General features: G+C 48.3%; 9 protein-coding genes across 9 annotated transcripts; 5 read left to right on the top strand and 4 right to left on the bottom strand.

Annotated features, from left to right (window-relative positions):
* Window positions 1-32: 32 nt before the first annotated feature.
* Window positions 33-1,001, top strand: ASPWEDRAFT_118459 (uncharacterized protein; the record flags this gene model as incomplete). Its single annotated transcript, XM_040828824.1, has 2 exons — window positions 33-86; window positions 135-1,001. The coding sequence occupies 2 exons, from the start codon at window positions 33-35 to the stop codon at window positions 999-1,001; spliced, it is 921 nt and encodes a 306-aa protein (XP_040684486.1).
* Window positions 1,002-1,694: 693 nt separating this feature from the next.
* Window positions 1,695-3,092, top strand: ASPWEDRAFT_44795 (uncharacterized protein). Its single transcript, XM_040836349.1, has one exon. The coding sequence runs from the start codon at window positions 1,906-1,908 to the stop codon at window positions 2,902-2,904; it is 999 nt and encodes a 332-aa protein (XP_040684487.1). The 5' UTR covers window positions 1,695-1,905; the 3' UTR covers window positions 2,905-3,092.
* Window positions 3,093-3,289: 197 nt separating this feature from the next.
* On the bottom strand, window positions 3,290-6,456 carry ASPWEDRAFT_44796 (tetratricopeptide repeat protein; the record flags this gene model as incomplete). The annotated part of the gene is made up of 2 exons (XM_040836351.1): window positions 3,290-4,064; window positions 4,111-6,456. 2 exons carry the CDS (start codon window positions 6,451-6,453, stop codon window positions 3,726-3,728), a joined length of 2,682 nt encoding a protein of 893 aa, XP_040684488.1. The 3' UTR covers window positions 3,290-3,725.
* An 841-nt stretch (window positions 6,457-7,297) lies between these two features.
* On the top strand, window positions 7,298-9,495 carry ASPWEDRAFT_44797 (HEAT repeat domain-containing protein). Its single transcript, XM_040836353.1, has 2 exons — window positions 7,298-8,984; window positions 9,036-9,495. The coding sequence occupies exons 1-2, from the start codon at window positions 7,717-7,719 to the stop codon at window positions 9,040-9,042; spliced, it is 1,275 nt and encodes a 424-aa protein (XP_040684489.1). The 5' UTR covers window positions 7,298-7,716; the 3' UTR covers window positions 9,043-9,495.
* A 500-nt stretch (window positions 9,496-9,995) lies between these two features.
* On the bottom strand, window positions 9,996-13,028 carry ASPWEDRAFT_118398 (non-ribosomal peptide synthetase; the record flags this gene model as incomplete). The annotated part of the gene is made up of 1 exon (XM_040828814.1): window positions 9,996-13,028. One exon carries the CDS (start codon window positions 13,026-13,028, stop codon window positions 9,996-9,998), a length of 3,033 nt encoding a protein of 1,010 aa, XP_040684490.1.
* A 2,686-nt stretch (window positions 13,029-15,714) lies between these two features.
* ASPWEDRAFT_44798 (tetratricopeptide repeat protein) lies at window positions 15,715-17,614 on the top strand. Its single transcript, XM_040836354.1, has one exon. It carries the CDS (start codon window positions 15,727-15,729, stop codon window positions 17,440-17,442), a length of 1,716 nt encoding a protein of 571 aa, XP_040684491.1. The 5' UTR covers window positions 15,715-15,726; the 3' UTR covers window positions 17,443-17,614.
* A 400-nt stretch (window positions 17,615-18,014) lies between these two features.
* ASPWEDRAFT_31523 (flavin monoamine oxidase family protein) lies at window positions 18,015-19,530 on the top strand (the record flags this gene model as incomplete). The annotated part of the gene is made up of 3 exons (XM_040833559.1): window positions 18,015-18,069; window positions 18,118-18,998; window positions 19,048-19,530. The coding sequence occupies 3 exons, from the start codon at window positions 18,015-18,017 to the stop codon at window positions 19,528-19,530; spliced, it is 1,419 nt and encodes a 472-aa protein (XP_040684492.1).
* Window positions 19,531-20,358: 828 nt separating this feature from the next.
* Window positions 20,359-21,269, bottom strand: ASPWEDRAFT_175921 (acetate uptake transporter family protein; the record flags this gene model as incomplete). The annotated part of the gene is made up of 4 exons (XM_040831431.1): window positions 20,359-20,438; window positions 20,495-20,828; window positions 20,889-21,025; window positions 21,083-21,269. 4 exons carry the CDS (start codon window positions 21,267-21,269, stop codon window positions 20,359-20,361), a joined length of 738 nt encoding a protein of 245 aa, XP_040684493.1.
* A 1,300-nt stretch (window positions 21,270-22,569) lies between these two features.
* ASPWEDRAFT_672561 (uncharacterized protein) lies at window positions 22,570-23,486 on the bottom strand. The gene is made up of 2 exons (XM_040838893.1): window positions 23,198-23,486; window positions 22,570-23,130 (listed from the first exon to the last, which is right to left on the bottom strand). Exons 1-2 carry the CDS (start codon window positions 23,348-23,350, stop codon window positions 22,729-22,731), a joined length of 555 nt encoding a protein of 184 aa, XP_040684494.1. The 5' UTR covers window positions 23,351-23,486; the 3' UTR covers window positions 22,570-22,728.
* Window positions 23,487-23,601: the final 115 nt, after the last annotated feature.

Genomic DNA, 23,601 nt, shown 5'->3' on the forward strand with positions numbered 1-23,601 from the left:
TGGCCTTCTCCAACTCGGCCATCCCAATCAACATGGACGATCCAGAACTGCCTTGGGGCTCTCTCCCAATTGAACAATACCTAATTGTAAATTCCCACCAGGAATAGAAATGTCAAATTACTCATATTTTACAGCAACATTGGAATGACTCTGCAACCGAATCTCCTGCGGAACAACGCCTCCAATTGATCAGCGAATTTCTCAATCTTGACGAGTTCCCTGCACAGTGGGTTCCTGTTGATGGGGAGCCAAACCCTGAAACCAAGCCCACAGCTGCCCAAATCGAAACTATTCTTCAACCATGGCGGCCTCTTTCCCTGCGCAAAAAAGCATGGGAAATCCTATACTCCAATAAGGAGTACCCTCTTCTTCTCCGGACTCACTATAGTCCAGACCCTCCCCAGAGATCAATGGATGATGAAAAGATAGAAGAATGGGCTCATGCATCAGAAATGCTGCAAGACCGTCTCGACTGGGCATATCTCAATGATCCAACTTTGTTTAATTTCGGCCCTGACTGGCATCGCATATACGAAATCATGCCCGAAGCTGCCGGTCCTATGGATGGCAGCGGTGTACGAAAGCAGGAACCGAGTGATCTATCGCTGCCCCAATTCAAGGACGCTTTGCGTGAGCACAAACATTTCGAAGAGTGGAAGGAAGATAAGCAGAAATATATCGAAAATATGGCGTCATCCATGCAGCGCGATGTTACAGCAGCATATATGCTTATCGCTGATGAGGAGGCTTTCGAGACTGATCATCTGCGGCTACTATATGTGGACTACAAACTCAATATCATCCGCGAAAGTCGCGTCGAGGCAGATGGTCAATGGATAACAGACTTGATTATGGATTGGGATCAGGCGGGTATGTTGGATGAGTTTTGGGAAAGAGGAATTGGCGAGAAATATCGTGTTGATGGGGAGTTGGGGGCACCACTATATCAGTTGACTGAGGAGGACTGGGCAGATCCTGAAAATGCAGAAACCCCAGCTTGAGGGGATGAATGTGGTCGGGGTTGGTATATAGGAAATACTTGAAACTATCAAAATAAAATCACACCAAAGAATCAAATATACCATCCCAGAGCTTGGAACCCTCCTCTTGGCAGTTGGTATCTTGGGTCTTACTGATTCTGGACCCAAGAATTATTCTCTACATACTTTAATGCCTAGTGGTTGTCGGGATAACTTCGCCACGTAATGTGGCAGATGACAGTAATACCACCATTATCTTGTTAGTGTAGGTAATAGGAAGGAGTAGAATGTTACTTACTATACGATGAGATTTCTAGTTAGTCATTGGATCAGCCACCTCAACCTTGGAGAAGAGTTTATAGTTCTCATTAGCTTATTTATCTAGTAGTTTGAGTGTATTTGACACCTGATCAACGTTGGCTCGACGATATTGTGGTCTATCTGATCGAAACTTTTAATAGAAATTGACAGATATCCCCTGAGATATACATTCACTGAACGGCCATGTGCATTGAAACAGTCAGCTACAAATATCCTACTTTCGGGTTTGGGAGGGCTTATGTAATCTATCACGTGTCGATAGCAGATAACTGGAACCTAGCCAATAGAAAACAGATAGGTTATTTGTTTAACAATGCAACTACCCTGCAGAAAAGATAGATATTAGAAATGGAAACAATCCATTGTCTACTGCATATCTTCAAAATGTCTTCTGCCGTAACTAGTAGTAAAACCAACCGTTGACCATAAACACTCGTTAGCACACGATAAGCGAGAGGGGCTCGATGGAGATCTCGATCCCCCACTTTGGCTGAATCGGAGCTGAATCTCAGCTCTCAGCTACTTTTCAGCTTTCAAATTTTTTAATCTCCCATTCCTCCCCCTTCATTTCTCTCCACATCTATATTTTTACAACTTCCTCAAAATGTCCATCAACGGAGAAACACACTCCGTGGGCCCAGCCATCCAAGCATTCCGCGAGAAGATCACCACCGCCAACCGCGCCTTCCTCAACGACCGCATCGACGAAATCCAGAAATTCGATCTCCCAGAGCCGAAGAAACTGCAAATCGCCGCGCATTTCTGGTCGAAAAGTGTCGTATGGCCGTTTAAGAAACGAGACTACGACTACCAAACCGGGTACATCCTCGATGGGAAAGCACTAGAGGAGCAGCGAGAGCGGGAGAATAAAGTGACGAGCGTGGAGGAGGTGCGGACTCTATGGCATCCGTATTTTGATGGTGTGAAGGAACCTACTTTGACGGATGAAAAGTGGCGGAGGGTATTCATCGAAGAGCTGGAGAACGTCAGCAATGAGAAATTTGATCTGTTTAAAGAGGATGGACATGTGATTAAGGCCAGTCCGGAGTTGGACGAGTTTCTGCAGCATGCCGATGGGATTGTTGACATGGACTTTCGGTACTGGGGTATTTGTGGTTTCGAACTGGTGCCGCAGAGAATCCTCACACCTCCTGATGAAGACGAGATCGACGACGCGCTGATTCACAAATGGATACGCAAGAATCTGGAATGGAAACAATTCAATGAAGGCGAGATGGATAACCTCCAATTGTACGACTGGGACTGCAAGGGAGGCTTCGAGACTGGGCGATCGAAGCAGGAGAATAACTGGATGTGGTTCAGCGCGTACACCTACTGCCGGAAGACCATCGAGGAGGGAGACGACGAAAAGTCCCCGGAGCATCAGTGGGCATGGCGGGTTTTGTTCTGGAATGATGCGCAGATTGTAGGGATTGATGAGCAGGTGCACGCGTTTGAGCATTTTGATGAGTTTCTGGAGTGGTATTCGAGCTGGCCGGGGATGGTAGATTTGGATGGGGTGCGGGAGAACATGTATGGCGATGAAAAGTACCCCAGTCTGTTTGGGGATTACACGTGGGAATCCGATGAAGAGAAAGAGTAAGCAAACGGCATAATTCACAACTTCTGTCATCTGTTCTTGCCTATTTGAAAACAGATGACCACATTCCTTTAGTGTTTGTTCGTAGTAGCAGTTCCTAGTAATAATACCAGGACCCATTCCATTCTATACCTCAGGTATCCAGCAATTTTGGAATGCGGAAATGATTATACCATAGAGCCTCTAATCCAGACTAAGTCCTTGTGGTCAGGGGGCGCTATAAAATTCACCTTCACAAGTTATGGGGCAAGAGACCCCAGGTCCTTATGAAGTTGGTCCGCCATACCGGGCAGCATTGAATTGCCTCCGGACTAGAAGGACAAAAAAGGGCCAGTTAGTAAAAGAGAGACGCTTTTCTTATTACAACAGGTGTTTGCTTATTTATATAAGGGTATGTATACTAGAATAATATTTTGATCAATATGATGGTGTGAGAAATCCGAAGATGAGGGCGGAGGAAAGGAATGAAAATATTTACATGTATGCGCATATTCCATCATACATGTACTCCCAGCCGTATCATAGTAGCAGTGACGGCATTGTTTCAGATTATTAATTACAACTGCTGACTACAATATGAATATTATAGCCTCATCATCACATGAAATCTTGGAGGGATTTTGCGGATGAAGTGAAACACTACTGACGATCTGCCAGGCCAAAGAATCACCAGACCATTTCACCACTTATCATGCAGTACTTTTGTCCATCTACATGTATACCCCTTCTTTATCCTTATTTAATATGTCCCCATTGATAGCATCATCTAGTCTAGTCATCGCTCATGATTCCTCGCCACCAACTCCAGCGAACTATTCGACCCGTTATTCCACCCGCCCAAGCAGTCTGGTCTGTCTTTCCAAAAACAAAATCCTCGCTCGATCCTGTTCGCAACTCAACCGCTTGCCTGCAACTTCTGGCTTGAATGTTAATGGGCCCTCGTGCAGAACCCAGTCGCCAGTATCAAACTTTGTATGTTCATACCATGAGTGTAGATGGTAAGACTTTCGCAGCATTTGCACCATCATCACCTCGACAGAGCACCACGCACGACTGTGGTAGTCATTATCAAGAAGGCTGATCACAGCGTCGCACTGTGCCAGGTTTAGTGGGAGGGCAGACACTCCCGGTGAGGGGTTATCTTGATTGACACAGGCCCAATCCTAGAAAGTCAGTGGACATAAATACTTTCAGGTGACCATCACATACCAGCCAAATGCCTAACTTCTCCGCATTTACGGATGATGATGCTAGAAACTGGTTGACAGCTTGGATCATTCGTTGATACTGCGAGTGATTATTATCATCCGGACATGGAATAGCAGTCCCATCGCCTATCCACCGATATGATATAAAGACCACATAGTCCGGCACCTTGTCAGGCGTAAGATCCTTGAGATGCTGCGTGAGTCCATGATTCGACCGTGGAAGTCGACCGTTCAGCACAAAGTCCGAGAACCACACAAACTTGAATCCATCAAATACGGCGCTTTTCTCTTTATCTGCAGCTAGTGTCTCCGCATATACCCGTCGCAGATGCTGGAGTCGGTCAGCGCCATCGCTGTCAAGTAGTACCGGACGTAGGTGTTCCTGGAACAGTTCCCGATAGCACTTGCGAATTCGAGCTTCGCTTTTACGGTTGAGGAGCTCGTTCTCGGTTTGCTCTAAGAATTGCCTGCGAAGACCATCGAGGACAACCTCTTCGGCAGGTTTGCTGCCGCAGAATACGGCGTAATCAAGTGCGCTGTAGCCATGCTCGTCAACAAGGTCCATGTTTGCCCCGGCGTCAACTACTTCGCGTAGATGTACTAGATGCTCGTCGGAAGGCTCCTTACATAATGCCATCGCCGGAGTACATGTTCCGACTGGGTTGAAGTGTTGCAAAGCTTCCTTCTTCTGCCCGTCTAAAAGTAAAGCACGCCCATAGAAAAATTGGGACATGGCAGTCACTGTTGGGTCATGCATGTCGAGGGCCGCTTTTAGAGCTTCCGAAGCGGCGTCAGTAGCTTCTTTCTTGAGCCCCTTGGCCGTGTAGCACAGTGAAAGACGAGACAATCCAATGGTTTTCCAGACCGTGGGTTCACTCCTTTGCTCTGGGGCTGTCGACCTCTTAATCAGTTCAGCACGTTCAACACGCTCTTTTAGCTGCTCAATAGCCAGATCCAACATCTCCTGTGAGCACTGGTAGTTCACCATCCCCAAATTTCCAATTGCACGACATGTAGCTCGTTCCAGATTGAGTGCTTTTGATATCTCATACTGCTTCTCAAATGCCCGTTTTGCATCCTCAAGACGGTTCATATGGCGATAGACCACCCCCAGCTCTCCACTAACTTCAACATGTAAAGGTGTCGACCCCAGCCCTTGCAATGCAGCTTCCAGATACCCCTCCGCCTTTTCATATCTTCCAAATCGTCTATTAGTATATCCGAGCCTAGCCAGAACGATATGGTTGTAGCTATCTGGATTCGGCAACTTGCTGGCTGGCCCACAAAGACTCAGGGCGTGGCTGAAAGATCGCAACGCATGTTCCCACTCTGCACGCTCCGAGTGGGCCTGTCCTTGGTCCATCAGTATCTCCCATGCTCGAACGGCCTCTACCATAGTCGCCAGTGCCGCGGGTGTGACACCAGCAGGATCGCGCAGCTGCGTCGATGACTCCATATCCTTTGGACCTAGAACCGGTGCATCCTTGACAAACCCTCGTGAGGCATCGAAGAAGAAAAGTGTAGCATGCAGGGTATCAGGCTGAACCGTTGTCTGATGAAAAACGGCGGCTGGAATGGTATAGCTCATATCCCGCGTATGCACCTTCGACCCTGTTGGGATTACCCGCACCATCCTTCCCGACCTCACAACAGTAGACGATATCTGATGTGTTTTATAACTCGCCCCTGTATTCTTCCCATCATTCCAGGCTAGCCTGTACTCGGCATGAGTCGACATCGCTTCATCCGTGACACCCTCCACATTAAATGAATGATCGACACCCTCGCCGGCCAGGATCCAACTCTGCGCAAAGGGCTGATGAGAATGCACGGCGAAGGCCTCAGCTCCCCGCTGTCCATCAGGTAGCCAGACATGAAGCCGAAAAAGCTCCGAGATATTCCCGTTCTCGATTAGACTGCAGAGCGGAACGGCCAGGAACCCCTGTGCGCTGCGAGATGCTTGGAACTGGGGCTGACTTAGCAGTGCACTGGTCAGCGCGCCATGAACCATCTCCCAGACGGTAGCTAATTCTGTGCCAGTGACTGCATCCTGGCTCTGTCGGCCTTGTTCGCGGAGGAAGGCGATTCCAATAGCGAGGTTGCTTAGATGTTGCAGACCATCTTTCTCCGATTTATTCTCCTCGGGAATAGAATAAACTTCATCACGCCATTTCCCAACCGAAAGGGATAACTCCCTGTCAGCAGGGCGGATATCAGTGCCTGTTACGCCACCAGAAAAACATTGAACAAGAGGCTCAGTTTTACTTTGAGGTAATTTTGTAGCAACAACAATTCCCTGAAGAACCCTCAATAGCGAGGAAGCGGGAATGATGTAGTTATCCATCGATGGTGAGGAAGTAAGCTGATTGTCGTCCCCGCGGAAGCGGGGTATATGTATCTGCTGCATCCCTGTCATCCTCAGGCCACGCGTCTTAGATTGATTAGCTAATGCTGCTATTTCATGATTGAAGATTAATAGAGATGGTGGGCAAAGAGAATGTTCTAGCCTTGATTATTATCCGAAATTCATCTACTATTGGTTTATTTTCATTATGATTAGGCTATGCTTAAATGAATTTAGATGCTTTTATCACTAGGCCAATCTTTCTAAAAGTGCATGCTCTTGCCTAATTATATATCCTATCTCTAAAAAAGAAAAATATATCACGCTCTATCACCGCTGGGATCCCACACACATTGCCATATCCACGTGCCTTTCTTATGAGACTTGATTTGCGGTGACATTGTTTCTGGTGCCTTGCTTTCCTGCGGGAGACAAGTCAACTTTGTTGGGTCTCGTCGCAATTTTTAGTATTAAATGAATGGACAACAGTAATATCTATTGTACAACAACCTTGAAACTCCTTTCACAGATTTATTCTGCCGCAGATATATACATGGCTAAACACTAGAGTCAAAATGACAATTCGAATCGGCTACATACTACTTATACAAAGTCCCACTATATTTACATATAAACGCTTCATCCTAATGTTTACCAAACCAAGCCACACTCTATAGCTTGCTTCTTCTATCATCCAAACAGTTAGCGTGGACAGGCTGACAGAACGTATCAAAACAGCAACATCAACTCAGTCACAAACCCACCGCCTCCAGATCCTAAAATGAAACCATCTTTGAAGAACTGTCACGCTCCAAGGCCACTTTACGCGTTAGCGGTAGCTAATACACCGTGACCCGTATCCAGCGATATATGCACACAATCGCTGGGTGGCAGTAAACAATCGCCTCAAACCCACCCCTGAAATTCTGGTCAGAGTCACCTCCGCATTGTCCCATGTCCATTTGTAGCGCGATTGAAAGGTCTTCTCATTGTGAAACAGTTTCACAACGAGAGGATACGTGCTCCAAATTTACTATACTACCAACACCTGATTGAATCATCTATCGTGGACGTGGAAATAGATTCTGTGAGTGTGCTGTATAGGCATTGTCTTGATCATCCTGGACCTCGTATTCTCCAAACTGATTCAACCCCACTTGGAGCGGAAACAAATGAACTCAAATAGGCTCCAGGCAGCCGTTCACCATATCCTCAATTAATCAAACAATTCCACCCTCAAGAGAGACAAACGAAACGAACGCCATGGCTGAGTATCTCGACTCCATCGACTGGGCTTCTCTGCAGCACGCGTACGGCGAAGCAAGCGACGTGCCTGACGACCTCCGCGACCTAGTGTCGCCAGAAAAAGAGACGCGCGACGATGCATATTACCGCCTCTACGGGAATATCTTCCACCAAGCAACCCGCTACGAAGCAACCGCGTATGCGGTCCCATATCTGCTCAAAATCCTGGAGAACCCCTCCACGCCGGACCGAGCCACCGTGATTAGCTATCTGGTTGATCTGGCCCTGGGGATTCCCTCGCTCTCTTTACCGGAGGGTGCCAATCCGGCTGAATACCGTGAGCGTACGAGGAGATTACACACTCCCGAGTATGAAGTGGAATATTATGCTGAAATGGATGAGTTGGTTAATCAGGCGAGGAATGAAGGCCAAAGAAAGATGCACGAGTATGATCGCTCGGTTGGGTTGAAGCGAAATCGTGAAGAATCTAAACATGAGTTGGCGGCGTATGATGCAGTTTCTGCAGGCGTTCCAGTCTTCCAGCAATGTTTGGAAGAGGATGATCCGGAGGTGAGGACGTGGGCGGCTTTTGCACTGGCTTGGTTTCCTGGGGAAGAGGCCAGTGGAAGAAATTATAGCAGTGCTGTTGCCTTGCAGCGACTCCTTGGCCAGGAACAAGAAAGCATCGTTCTCGCCAGTGCCATTATCGCTCTTGGTCTGCTGATTGGCTGTTGGAAAGATGCTGGTGCTACCGATGGATTCGACAATTGTGTCCCTAGCCTTCGCGAGTATGCAACTGATCAGCGTCCACTGGTTCGGTTCGCTGCCGCAGTTGCTCTCATCCGACTGCAGCATCATATCCCAGAGAACGTCTCCATCTTAGCCCGTGTTCTAACAGACCGCTCGTTCATCCCTGCAGCTGATGCCCGTTACTCGCACAATCTACCCTTCCCATTCTGCGAAGGGGACCTGTTCAAATACAGCGGCAAGATCCTGATAACCTTGGATATGGACGATTACCCGGACGTGCTTCCCATGGCGCTAGAGGCATTGCCCCGTTCCGAAAAGACAGAAGCTCTCGAACTGACGAGAATTGTCATGGAGCTGGCTTTTGGTCCTTGCCCTGATGATGATGATACATGGCCTTTTGCGTCGCTGAATGAGATTCAACAACATATAGTCACGGTTTTGGCAGAGATGGCAGACGAATACTGGGAGTGGGGTACCTTGGGGGAAATTCTGGAGGAATGGAATATTCCAGGTGAGAGTCGAGATGAGTGTCGACAGTATGTAGGCCTAAAGGCTGGTACTGGGAATGACGAGTGTTGATATATTTCGGTATAGAAGATCAAATGGTGGATTTATTCTTGGAATGCTAGATGGTACTGTCCTCTCTTCAGCATTTCAGGCGCAGTAGGTGATGGAAATCTTCAGCCCGCATGAATAATTCTATATTAGTTTGATTCGTGGGTTCTGGGCTTTGGTAGGGTGTGGGATGAGCTCTGTTAGATTCTTCTTGTAGATGTCTAGTGGTACGTGCTGGTAGTTTCCAGGTAAACATGCGTTGTTGCATCCCAGGAATATCAACTGATTTGTTAATGACCTTCCCATATTGTGACCGGTCAACCTACCATGAGTCGGACTGATACAGTCTGAGGTGCAGGAAAGAATTTCAGCAACACTTTGACTGCATTGGCAGTTGTATAACCACTGCCGCATGGTTTAGACTCATCTTGTCAGTGATTAGGGGACATACTTGAATTCACGGTTGATTACGTCCAGAAGACGACTGCAAGCTATGATAATTTAACATTAAGCACGACTCAGACAAGTCTGAAATACCGCCCTGTAGCGCAGGATGAGATCCGAATACTCCATGCTGACTTGACGACATTTGCGTGGGCAGTACCCCAGCAGCGAGTCGCTGCTGCCGGTGAGCTCACCCCCAAAGTACGCAATGCCAAAGACGGAGGCTGTTGGACTAGTGTAGATAGCTTAAAAGGTGCCTGGTATAAGGGACTACTATATACTAAGATTACCACTGACTTAAAGGTAACCTCTAAGGTGTTATGCACAGTTTATATAGATATTAACTCTATAAGAGCACTGTAAATAAGGTCATCAAAGAGTATAAAAGAATGGGTTAATGGCTTATGATTATGTTTTTCTTTGGATATTTATACCTATCTGTATTATGTCAACAGAATGGATTTCTTCTACATCCTTGCCTTGGAACCCCCTAACTTGGACAAAATCAGTTTGTAAGTGAAACTGACATTCAAGACAAAGATTCAGGTTCAGACTACATGGTACCCCTCCTCAACCCAAAACTGGATGAACCTCCGTACCAGCTCCGGAGTAAGCTCGATGTGATGGATACCTGGACTATCCTTCAATGCCTTTCGCGTGTTGGTACATTCGTAGACCGGGGAAAACTTGCTTGTTTCTAGACGAGTGTATCCCCGAAGAACCGGCTCGGTGAGGAGAGGCATCAGTGATAGAAGAGGGCTCTTTCCAAGACCTGGCCACTGCTGGAGCTTCTGGACCCAGTCCTTGAATGGGATTTGGTGGACAGGGAAGCCTGCCTGGTTGATGAATTTTCCCAGAGTGTCCATGTAAGTGGACAGTGCTCGATCCCCAGCCGTCAGACTGAAGCATTTGCCTAGATTGTCGGGGTTGGCTGCGATATGCAACAGGCCATCGCATACATAATCTGACGTGACATACTCCATGTTTTGCTCGGGCAGCTGGGGCCAATATCCCAGCTGAATGGATCCGACTACCATTCGGCTAAAGAAATCATCTGGGTTGCCTGCTGCGGTCTTGCTGTCGCCCACCACAAACCCAGGACGGTAGATAGTGACTGGGATGCCCGTTCTGTCTCGGACTCTCTGCACCATCTCATCGACGACCCACTGGCTTTGAGCGTATCCGGTGTCGAACGGGAGAGATGCGAGGTGGACTTTGAGTGGCCCGTCTTCAGAAACTCGATCGGTTCCTAGAATTAACCCAGTGACTGTCCACACGTCGATACTTGAGACATAGTGAAATGACTTGCACCGTCCCTGGAGAGCAACGGAGAGGACATTTCGGGTCCCGGTGACGTTTGGGGCAAAATGGGCACTATATGGAGCGCACCAATTGACTTTCGCAGCGGCGTGGATGATCGCTGGAGTCCAGTCAATCAGCCATTGAAAGTCGGCCCCTTCCAGTCCAAGTTGCTCCTGCGTGATATCTCCGTCTAGTACAATGGCCTTTTTCTTTATTGCTTCGGCCACGGTATCATTCCAGAGACGGTACTTGCGCAGACTGCTCTCTATCCTCTCCATTGCTGTGCTAGTTCCCTGGCTTCTTGCTAGACACGCAACCTGTTTGATATTTTCCATTTGCACGAGTCTGCTCATCAGGTTGGCTCCGAGAAATCCAGTTGCACCGGTCAGAAATACTCTGCCCTCTTTCATCCAGTCCGGCACAGCTTGAGAAGTCCGATTGGCTTGAAGGTCGTCGCATATCTTACTGTCAGCTTCGAGCTGCAGAATCTCAGATGGACCATAGTTCCATTCAATGTCGAGATCAAGAAAATGGGCTAGTCCTTTAATGGTAGGGTCTTGATATAGTTGGACCATGGATACGGGCTTTCCGAATTCCTCTTTGATCCGCCCCAGCAGCCTGGCCGCTCCCAATGAAGAGAGGCCCAGTTCGGTGATGGATTGATCGGGCTCGATATCTGGAATACCCAGTATCTCGTTCAGGATTGACTGGAATATTGTTTGTGCTTCGTTCGCATCGGGGGCTGTCTCTCTTCTCCCTTGCTTGGGCCCATTCAACACCATGCCCTTCAAATTGTTGCGATCAACCTTGCCACGGCTGTTCAAGGGAAGCTTGTCAATGCACTTGATCTCATTCGGAACCATGTAATGAGGAAGGCGATCGGAGATCCAATGTCTCATTCTATTGAGACAGGTAGATTCGGAATCCGCGCTGTCTTGCAACACAACCACGGCAACTAATCGATCTCCTTGCTCTTTTGCATGCAGCACGACAGCCTGTTTCACATTCTCGTGGCCTTCCAGCGTCTGTTCAATATCGCCCAGCTCGACACGGTATCCTTGTAGTTTGATCTGGTCGTCGATACGGCCGATATAGTCCATGGACTTTCCAACCTCTCTCCACCTGCCCATATCACCAGTCCTACACAGCAAAACTGGATCCATGTCTTCCGGACTAAATTCGACAATCTTGTTCGTGTTGGCTTTGGGATCATTCAGATATCCCAGGCAGACGCCAGGACCAGCAATGCAGATCTCTCCCTGTGTTTCTGTGTCCTGGACGGGCTTCAAATCCTCGGTTAAAATGTATACTTTCGTCTCTCCGAACGGATGACCGATGTTGACGCTGTCCGTCTGTGCCTCGGCCAGTGTCACCCTGGCTACCGTCGAATAGCAGGTACACTCTGTCGGTCCGTAGGCATTCCAGAGATTCTGCGGAGGGCTGTCGCTCTCGAGAACCTGTCTGATAGCTTTGGAACTGGCTCGCTCGCCCGCGGTCACAAGGTGTCGCAAAGCTCGGAAGCAACATGGTGAGGTGGTGGCCAGCAGAATGAACAGGCTGGTGGGGATGAGTGCTGCGGTGACTTTGTTGCTGGTGAAGAAGTCTCCAACAGCAAAGGGATCCGTGACCACCTCCTTAGGAATGCAGATTATAGTCGCCCCAGAGAGTAGCGGCACCCATATTTCAAAAAGGGACAGGTCGAATCCGGAATTGTTGAATTCCGCCACCTGATCGCCGTTTGTCAACTGGATTGGAGACGTCGTGGCAAGATGGATGATTGCCCTTGCTGGGATTTGGACAGCCTTAGGCTTTCCGGTTGAGCCAGAGGTAAACAGCAAATGGCTGCGATGCGAGTCCGGCCGAGCGGCGAGGGCATGGACACCATCTCCTGTTGCGTGTTTGATATCTTCCCTGGTTACATTGTCAACCAGGATGACATTGAAGTTGGATACTCTGGACGCCAAGTCCTCCGTCGTCAGGACAAGGCGAGTTTCAACGTCCGCGAGCATCTCGTGTAGTCGCGCATCCGGCATGGAAGGATCAACGGGGACGCATGTCCCTCCAGCACGAATAATGGCAACTTGGCTGACAATCTGGCCAGCACCAGGGCCTAGAAAGACACACACTGGTTCTTCCGGCTTCATATCCTGTTTGTGAAGGTCAGTGGCCAGAGCAAGAGCAGCTGCCATTAGGTCTTTGTAGGTATAGCTGCGGCCATGGTCCACGATTGCAGTGGTATCGGGGTAGGCATTGGCATTGTTGCAGAGGATCTGTTCCATGTTGCTGAAGTTGATGCGAAGGGTTTTTGGGTTGGATGACTGATAGAACTGATAGAACTGATGAATTGAACCGAGTCCAGATATCCTCATCCTTTTATAGCCCAATTTGCAGGCTTTGCTGATGTCATAGCCACTTACGTTTTACTTACTTGGGCAGCACATCAAGCTTGAAGATATTGTTCATAGCTGTCATTATGTAAATATACTTTGGTGTGACATGAACATGAATCATGGAATTTCTAGATGAAGTACACTGCAGAAGGCCCTTTCTCAAGTGTTAGCCTACCTTGGTAATCTACCCATGATCAAGGAAGTTATAATAGAGAGTGAGGCATGTAGCACAAACACCCTTGCATCTATCAAGCACATGTGATCGCTTAGACTCAATAATTTTTATAATGATTTGACCGGTTGAAATAACCTCGTTACACAAACATACCAGTTATATTTGTCAATGGGTATCTGAATATATTAAAAACAATAGATCTTCATAGATCTCTCTCCGCAAGGGTGCTTTTAGCTTTTAGATGACGAGTAGCTGTTAAGTTTCAAGCTCTTGAAATAGGCTTTCAGAACTCATTTTGTTTCACAAATTTACACATTAATAATGAGAATTGATTTTCTAGCAGGGTAGGATAAAAGTTTAGGTTTTTATTATAATGGGGAGTCTTTAGTTTAGTGATGGTTTCTATTAGATAATTTCTATTAGATATGCTGTTTCCCTCGTGGTAGTGCTACAGCAGACTCGTTACAGCGGAGATTTACTGTAGCACATTCCATTTCTGACTTGGTTTATTCCTGAAGAACTCCCCTGCAGCGAATGGATCCGTGATGGACTCCTTCAGAATGTAAATTACAGTCACCCTAGAGAGTAGTAGCACATATCGGGTCCGCCCATTATTCCTTTTAGCGATCTGGATTTATTTACGTACATATTAGATTATCACCCCAGCCATTTTTTGAACTATATATATATATTGGATATTTAAAAAGCACCAAAAATACAGACATAAAAACATACAACAGCAGGGATTCGCTGGTGGTCACCCACCCAACTACTAACCTGCCGGCGTGTGGCTTAAGTACGGCTGAGCGGACGGGAAGCCCTGTTCTCCACACCCTGTGGTCGTATGTACTTAATATATCAGGATAGGGTATTATATTGACCTAATGTGCAACCAAAGAATGCACCAACTCTGGGAAAGTTTTTCCCCTAACAGGTATATTATCATTAGCAATGTTTAACGGCTCACAAATCTGTAATTTCAGCTAATATCGGACTGTCCTCCACCATTCTCCTTGTCAATCTGGTCGCACGAGAAGCTGAAAAGAGCATGTCATGAATTCTGATGCAAGTGCCTAGGAGTCAAAGGACGTGTATCAGATATTACAGCTGAGAATGCTAAGAACATTTTATTTGAACTCAGAAATTATTAGAGTTTTTCTGAGCGTAACATCAATAGTCTTCAGCTCAAATGTCACAAGAGCATGATAATAGGTAACATTATTGATGGGTATTCTCCAAAGAAATGTTAAGAATACTTGTAAATTAGCATGGTTTGAAGCCTTGCTTCATAGCACTGGACAGTGAAGCTGCATGCATTCAAGTGACAAATAGAGTGATGTAAATGCTGACATATGTATCTAGATCGGCAATATATTTCCTTTTAGATCCCAACAACATGGAGCTGAATGGTCGCCCAAGATATATTGTTCATCGATGATGTATCAGTGAGTCGGTCAGATGGTAGCCCTATGGCCAGCCAATAGCAGTACTGGATATAGATGAGAGGAAATCACTATGAGGGATTTAATGCTCTGCAGAATGAGATCTACATGGGTTGAAAATGCAGTATGAATGATTAAGACTGTTAGGATAATCTATTTATTCATCTGTACGCCCTGGGCATGCTGTACTGGCTGAGCATCGAAATTGTTGCCAGCCATCCCACGGGGCAACTCAGTTTCAGAAAAGGAGTTTAGGCGATCTGCTTTCACGGAAGAATCAAGAAGGCCAAACTTTCCAGCAGGCTTCGAGACAAACGGTTGCATCTCAGCATGGGACTGACTCTGTTGTGCCGAAATAGGTATTTTAGCCATGTTGCTCAGCTGCCTCATCCAGCGAGAGATGATTGAGATCGCATATACTGTCAAGTGACTTCCAAAGTACCTCGTAATCATACTACATCACTATACTAACAGGTTAAATTTCTTCTATCCCTATTTGGAGACTGCCGACGTGTAAGGATCGATATTCGGCGGGATTCAATATAACCTGAATACAACAGACCAACCCAGACACCGAATAGCGGAGTCGGGTTTCGGTTTGCCGGTGGACAGAGCACTGCTTGGTTATTATTCCTGTGTCTGGAATATAAGAGTGATTTACACTCGTTCACAGTTTTTTTCATCGCAGCGGAATTCTGAGGCAGACTGCAATGGGAAGCATGCATGCATGTGCAACTTTACTTACCATGCTAAACAGGCCAACTTGATCGGCTGAGAAACAAGAGACATTTGATCAATTATTTTTGTTTCAACTGCTGGAAGCCAAAGATGTCATGATGGTTTATGAACCCCACCAAGAGGGGTTCGGCGTTCATTTCGGTGTTTGATTTTCCCCCTCATTAGTAACAGACATCGTATGATATAAACAACCATTCTCTTCCATCCAACAGCAGACATCATCAACACCAACATGAATATGAAACCTGCCAGCGAAGAATACTACAACCTGGGCTCCTTTGGCCACCCCATCTCCACCACCAGTGCCGACACGCAGACGTGGTTCAACCGCGGTCTGGTCTGGGTGTATTCCTTCAACCATGTTGAAGGCGCCTATTGCTTCGAGCAGGCCATCCTGCATGACCCTGCATGTGCCATGGCATACTGGGGCCTTGCCTATGCCGTGGGTCCGAATTATAATAAACCGTGGGAGGTTTTCGACCAGGCAGACCTGCACACCTGCATGCAGCGAGGCCATGACGCCACACAACATGCAAAGCAACACGCAGGCAATGCGAGCCCCCTCGAGCAGGCTCTCATCGAAGCCATCCAGTTCCGGTTTCTCACTAACCAGCCGGGGACGGATTACGCGGCTCTGAATAGGGGATATGCAGATGCGATGAAGCGCGTGTACGATGAATTCGGGCAGGATCTCGATGTCGCTGTCCTCTATGCAGATGCCCTCATGAACATGGCCCCCTGGGCGCTGTGGGATCTGTTCACCGAGAAACCAGCCCCCGATGCGCCCACGATGGAGGTGCAAGCGGTGCTGGAACGAGCGTTGGCACAGGAGGACGACGGTGCCAGTCGCCATCCGGGCTTGCTGCATTTGTACATCCACTTTATCGAAATGTCTCCCACCCCGGAGCTGGGCGTCGTGCCGGCAGACCATCTGCGCGATCTCGTCCCAGACGCCGGCCACATCCACCACATGCCTACCCACTTGGACATTCTGATCGGCGACTGGCGGCGCTCGATTGCGTCGAACTACAAGTCGACCATCGCAGACGATAAGTACTTTCGCAAGGCAGGCGCCCAGAACTTCTACACCTTCTACCGCCTGCATGACTACCACTCGCTCATCTACGCGGCCATGTTTGCCGGTCAATCCAGGACGGCCCTCGACGCGGTGACCCGCATGGAGGCAACCGTCCCAGAGGAGGTGCTCCGCATCCAATCGCCCCCGATGGCCGACTGGCTCGAGCAATTCATGTCGATCCGGCTGCATGTCATGGTGCGGTTTGGCCAGTGGGAGGAGCTCAAGCGTAAGCCTCTCCCTACCGACCAGGCCTTGTATGCCGGCACCACCGCCACCACCCACTACGCACGGGGGATCGCCTTTGCAACGACCGGCGATCTCGTCTCTGCTGGTCAAGAACAAGCACTCTTCCACGAAGCCTGGGCTCGTGTCCCCGAGACTCGCCGCGCCTACAACGGCAAACTCGTCGAGGTGCTGCAGGTGGCGGCCGCCATGCTCGAGGGCGAGCTCGAATACCGCCGCGCAAACTACGATGCCGCCTTTGCTGCGCTTCGTCGCGCCATCGATCTCGAAGACAAGCTACCATATAGCGAGCCGTGGTCGTGGATGCAGCCCGTCCGACACGCATATGCCGCCCTCATGATGGAACAGGGCCATCTGGAAGAAGCGGCCAAGACTTACCGCGCTGATCTCGGCCTAGATCATTCGCTCATCCGCCCGCGTCGCCACCCGAATAATGTATGGTCGCTGCAGGGATACCATGAGTGCTTGCTTCGCTTGGGGAAGGTTGATGAGGCGGCTATGATTGAGCAGTCGGTGAAGTTGGCGTTGGCCGTGGCGGATGTTCCTATCAAGGCGTCGTGCTTTTGCCGGTTGGATACTTCGCAGGCGCCGCGGGTTCTTACTCGGGAGAATGAGAAATGCTGCTGAAGCTCTGTATATGATCTGTTGATAGTAATCTCAACCCTTCTGATTTGGATAAAATCAAGTAAATTCTATAATATTCACGGAGATGCGAGCAGCATATATATCGAACAGAAAATTGGACATGAAATCAAAGGCCGAAAAAGCTAAACCAATGGGGAATGACCTTATCTTGGCAAAGATTATGAAGACTAGAGGGATGGAAAGAGGAGTATACAGACAGACAGTTGACTGATGCTATACAATTGGTCACTGGAGTTGCTGTTTATATTCGAAGAGGATTGCTGTTTTTGGTAACTCGAGTTGCATGTATGCCGGGTCATCCATATAGTGGATATGTGGCGAAGCATGTTCCTTGCTAGTACTATACAGGATCTGAGAGTGATCTCTCTCGTATTTCTTTGTGGTCACAAAGTATAGCGACAGTCATACTATATCCTCCTTAGTAATCACCTTGCTCTAGTTATACGCCCTATACGCCCTATACGAGAAACGGAGGCCGCGGAACCCGTCTAGTTCTACTTGTCTTTTTAACCGCCGTGATTCCTACCTTCCCACCATCGAATATTACAGACAAAATGCAAAAGTCTCAAGAAGGCTTCTTCTGGACCCCTAAGGAGGGCTTCCAGTATGGTACGTATCCCAACACTGATACGCGTCGTTGGCTAAGCGTACTACCAGGATTAACCACCGCGGCCGTTGTCCCCTCCACCCCCAAGTCTGATCTCTCCTCGGGCTATGATGCTATTGTCATCGGGGCTGGTTTTGCCGGGCTGGCTGCCGCCCGCGATCTTGCATTCAAGGAGAAAAAGGTGCTCATCATCGAAGCTCGAGATCGCATTGGCGGTCGCTGCTGGACTGCGCATACCGGGACAGACGCCAGTGAGATGGGTGGCACATGGGTGCACTGGCAACAACCGCATGTGTTTAGCGAGTTGCAGAGATACGGACTAGATGAGTTTGAGGAAACGGTGGCGTGTCCTGAAAACTGCGAGTCTACAACCAAGCCATCGCGGTCGCAGCCAGCCACGGTGCTGGATCCTGCGGATGGGCGAGTCATGATGGAGCAGCTGGAGCGACTGACAGAGAGGTTCTTTGACGTGGATGGACAAGGCGGACGCAGTATCATCCCATTCCCATTCAGCGCTGCGGCGAGCGTCAAGCAGAACCCCGACTATCTGGAACTGGACCAACTCAGCGTCGCGGATCATGTTGCGCAGCTCGAGGGCTGTACCGAAGAAGAACAAACCATGCTCAGCGCGCATGCGGCTTCATTCTACGGCATCCCGCCGGAAAAGGCGTCGTTTGCTGAAGTGCTTCACACCCTCGCCTTGTGCAACTTTGATCCGGCCATGCTTGACACAGCAACCATGAAGTATAAGATTGCAAAAGGCACCACTGCGTTTGCCCTCGCAATCCTGGACGACTACAAGGGCGACAGGGTCTTTGACTCTCCCGTGGCGTCCGTTACCCAGGGCGATGGCGATTTCCCGATTGCCATCACCCTACAGAATGGGGAGCAATTCTCATCCAAAACCGTCATCTCGACCGTCCCCGTGAATGTAATCTCATCCATCATCTTCGATCCCCCCCCTTTCCACACTCAGAAAGGAAGCTTTCTCGTCCGGCTTCACTCCCGCAAGGACAGACAAGCTCCTCGTGCGCACATCCACCGAGCTGGAAAACGGGCTCAACGTTACCTGCGACGGCGACATGCCCTACGCAAGTGGCTTCACAGACGGAACCCACAGCACCACCACCCTCCTCACCCTCCTCGCCCATCCAGATAACAGCCTCAACCGCTCCGACGAGAATATCCGCCTGCTGGAAACTCTCCGCCCCGCAGGTATCCAAGTGGAATCTGCCTCTGGTCATCTCTGGTCAGACGATCCATTCGCCGGTGGGGTAATGCCCGTTCGGGGGCCTGGGTTTTTGACCAAGTACCGAGATGAGATGAGGAAGCCCCATGGGCGTGTGTATTTCTGTGGATCGGACTTTGCGGATGGCTGGCGCGGATTCATTTCGGGTGCTTTCGAGGACGCCTATCGAGTTACCAGAGAGGTCTTGAGAGATGATTTACTAACTAGCGTATGAAGCTTTCTGTAATTTAGTGAATATCCCAGCGAATCGTTCCAGTCCCTTGTGAGATACATAGAAGATAAAGTTTTACAACATCAAGTCGTAAGTATAAATAATATCCTTTATAATAGCGATAAAGCTATCTGCTGCGATGACATCAATTAGGCAACCAAAATATTCTGTTTGTGGTGGGTTTCATCTCATTAGAGTGAACGGACTGCCAAAATATATTTCCGCCTCTAAAGCTATTTGCATATTTGCACGGCTCTCCCAACACTACTGTAGTTAACATTAAATATGTGAACTATTAAAAATAATAAATCTACTACTAAGAATATTCTTTATATCCAGGGTAGCCTTTTTTAAGTTTTAGATATTGAAATAGGCTTTCAGGACCCAATTTAAAAAGATTTCCACGTTCATAACGAGAATTCTGAAGCGGGGTAGGATAAAAGTACGGATTTTTATCCTAATGGGGAGTCTTTACTTGGTGGTTTCTATTAGACACGCTGTTTTTCTTATGGTAGTGCCACAGGCCTACAGCGGGCCCATTACAGAGATTTACTGTAGCATATTTCATTTGAGGCGTGGTTTTAGTACTTAATGGTCCACGATGGGCGAGTTTGGCTTTGACTGATATTATGACTGAATTGGCGCTATTAAAGCGTTGATTAAGATAGACTATATTAAATTATAGGCCCCAATTCTCCTCCTCGGCATTCTAGCACTTGAGGCGGGCAAGAGATGCCACTATACAAAAGATAAAAGCATACAACAGCAGGAGACATAACATTCCTCATATCCCATATTACTTCGATAATCTTAACTGACGAATGGGACTACTTACTCCTCCTTGTACATATCAAAGGTAGGCAGGTTAATAGGAGTAACTCCATTCCACAAGCCAGCACAGCCAGCCCAGTCTAAGAGATGTTAGTATGACACGACTTTTATAGAAAGAGGAACGAAGGAAACTTACAAGTCAAGAAAGCCACAATCATAGCAAAAGAGTACGCAGCGGTCATCACGGAGCTATTGCCAGTCATGTAACCCGCAGCCAGCAGGATCAAGCAGATATCCAGCGCCAAGAAGTCGGTGAACAAAATCCACGATGAGCGGACAGCGGCGACGGTGAAAAGCACGCTCAGAATGAACCAGGCGAGGACGTAAATGGCCAACGCTTCGTTGAATTCGGAGCTGATGGCGCCGGTGGTTTTGTCCGTGTATGAAGCCATGATTCCGGTGCCGGGGAGATAGATCATCGCGTAGGAGAAGTTGAAGGCGGCATAGGAGGGGAAGACGGTTGCACCGAACTGGTTGGAGTCATGTTAGCCTATAATTGATTAGTTCATAGTAGATAGATTGTGGCCTACCGTATTTCCAGTGATGAATTCCATGACTCCAGCAACGAACTGGGCAACACCACCGAAGAAGATCAGGACTCCGATGAGAACATTGGGTGTTTGGACATCGCGGGCGTGGAGGCCATACGCGGCGATGAGAAAGATACCTGTAAGTTGTCAGGAGATGCAAGTAGATTTATTGAAGCTGTGTTAGAATAACTGACTGGTTGCGAAAGAGAGCAGGCCCAACGGAGATGGACTGGCAAAGGTGCGATGAACCACCGGCAGAGCAGGCTGCGAACGGTCATCGATATGGCCGCCCACCGTGTGGTTGCGCTGGTGGCTCGAGGGCCGCTGCGCAGGCGAGCCGTGCTTTTCGAGCTGGTCTGCAGAAGCGTAGCCGTTGGACATTGTGAATGAAGATATTGAGGCTGGTCTTCTGCGATGATGGATTGAGGACAGAATATTTCAGGAAGAGGCGCCATTCAGGGGATATTTCAACCATGCCGGAAACACTCCATGTTTAGTGCCCTTGCAGATCTGAAGCGATGAACATGTTGGTCCAAATCCATCGCGCCAATCATTGCTGCTTCGATCTTGCCGCACTCTTGGCTAGTCGTAGCCGTGCAGTAGTTTAATCCTATCCATGCCTGCTATTCCGTCACACGGCAGGCCAGCCACATTATTGAGACGACTGACTAGTCAATATTTGCGCAATATCCGCGCACTACTGGACTTAATGAATCAGGTGTGCTGATTATCAGCCTGTTCTGGTCGGAATTGAGGGCTCAGCGTGTCCTGGGCCGGGGGCTGCCACCTGCCCTAAACTCGCAAGTAAAATAGCCTCAACTTTAAACTCCACGGGCCACCAGCCGGGGCCGCGGCGGAGATGCCGGGGATACGAATAGTGGGGATTATACGGACATGCTGACAGGATCTGAACCTTCGCCCGGAAATGCACTTACTGCTGCAGTAGTTTATCAAGGATAAATATATAACCAAACACGTATCACGGAGTTGGCTGCACCTTTGTCCGCATTTCCCCCCTTTATTTGAGTATAAATATGCAAGACATGCAGATATTGGCCATCATGATTGGCAGCGACTGCACCTGCCATATGCGCTAGGTTTCGGCTAGCAGCCCGGGGCCCACTTTTCCTCCCACTACTCACTGTAGTTTTTTTCGTTCAGCCAACCGTCCACAATGCCAAAGTCAAGTTTACAATCAACGACAATCCATTGTTCGGAGTAATGCCGTAGACTGTCATAATACTTGTTTATCTGTATAATTTTTAAGGTTGGCGAAGCCATGACTATCACATATCAAAAGCTGCATATTTAGTGAAAAACACATAAAAGGCAAATGATTTATTAGTTCAGGAGTCACCTCTACCACTTAAAGTCCCAATCGGGATTTCCGAGAGGTTGCGGGAAAAACTAGGTGTAGTCATAGAGCGGCAGGAGAATTGAAACCAGCCCAATAAAGATCAAAAATATCAAAAAAACTTTAAAAACATACAACAGCAGGGATTCGCTGGTGGTCACCCACCCAACTACTAACCTGCCGGCGTGTGGCTTAAGTACGGCTGAGCGGACGGGAAGCCCTGTTCTCCACACCCTGTGGTCGTATGCAATGGTTGATGGAAGAAAAAAGAATATAGACCAGCACCTATGTCTACAAATATTTATGCCCTACGAAGAAAGTCACACCCAACAAAACTGCAATAGATTCGACTAAATACAAAAGCATATCCACAGGCAAGCCACACAGGAGTATCATGACTATCGAAATTCATCATATCCAAATATCTCCTTCTCATCCAATGTATATCCTAAACCCCAACGTCGATATATATCCAAAACACGAACTTCAATTCTCCTTACCCGAAGGCGGTGGCGCCCCGCCATAGCGAGGTCCACGACGAGGTAAGTCGTGTTGAAAGGGTTGCTGTGCCGATGAAGACTTGGAAGACTGCTGCCGAGGGACATTTCCCGCCATGACTCTAGGAGCGTTGCTATCTTGCTCCTGCTTTTTGACAGGGGACTGTCCTCTTGCAGCAGCCTTGCCCTTGCCCTTGTCGAGAAGCTTGTCTGCCAGAGTATCGCCTTGGGGAACAGCACCGGCCCTTCTGAGGATCTTGTTCATGGAATCCATGTTATGTGGGAGTTCAAAGTCGCAGAGCTTGGTGAACTGGATCCGGAGCTTGCCATCGTGGAAATAGCCCTGGATGATGCGGGCGTGGGTGGGCATCAGAAACGATATGGCCAGAACCTGCAAGGGATTATATTGGTTAGATTTCAATTTTGATAGACAACAGAAGAGAGAAAGGAGTACGAACCGGAAAGATCAAATGGAGCTGGGGAAGCACGCCATGTCGGTCTATAGCAGATCCCTGTCCTATCATGGCTCCACGCATCCAGCTGACCAGCATTTCATCGGACACGGTGATTCGATCTCCATCGACGGGATTGCTGCTGGCCATCACTATCATACGGTGAGATCGTTGGTCGTCATTGCATTGTTCAATACACTTGGGGCTAGTGGAATAGATGCCGCGGTAAATGGCTCCTATCTCTCCCTGCTTTCCCTGTTCACCCCTATATTCAAAAGGCTTTAGCTAGATATACCAGAAATAAAGGATGGCAAGAACGGATCAAATACTATGAGAGGCATATTCAAACTTTGTGCATAGTGCTTTGCTATATGTCATAAAGGTATGAACAAGGACATCAAATCGATTTT

The sequence above is a fragment of the Aspergillus wentii genome (genome assembly GCF_001890725.1).
Source record: "Aspergillus wentii DTO 134E9 unplaced genomic scaffold ASPWEscaffold_8, whole genome shotgun sequence".
Lineage (NCBI taxonomy): Eukaryota > Fungi > Ascomycota > Eurotiomycetes > Eurotiales > Aspergillaceae > Aspergillus > Aspergillus wentii.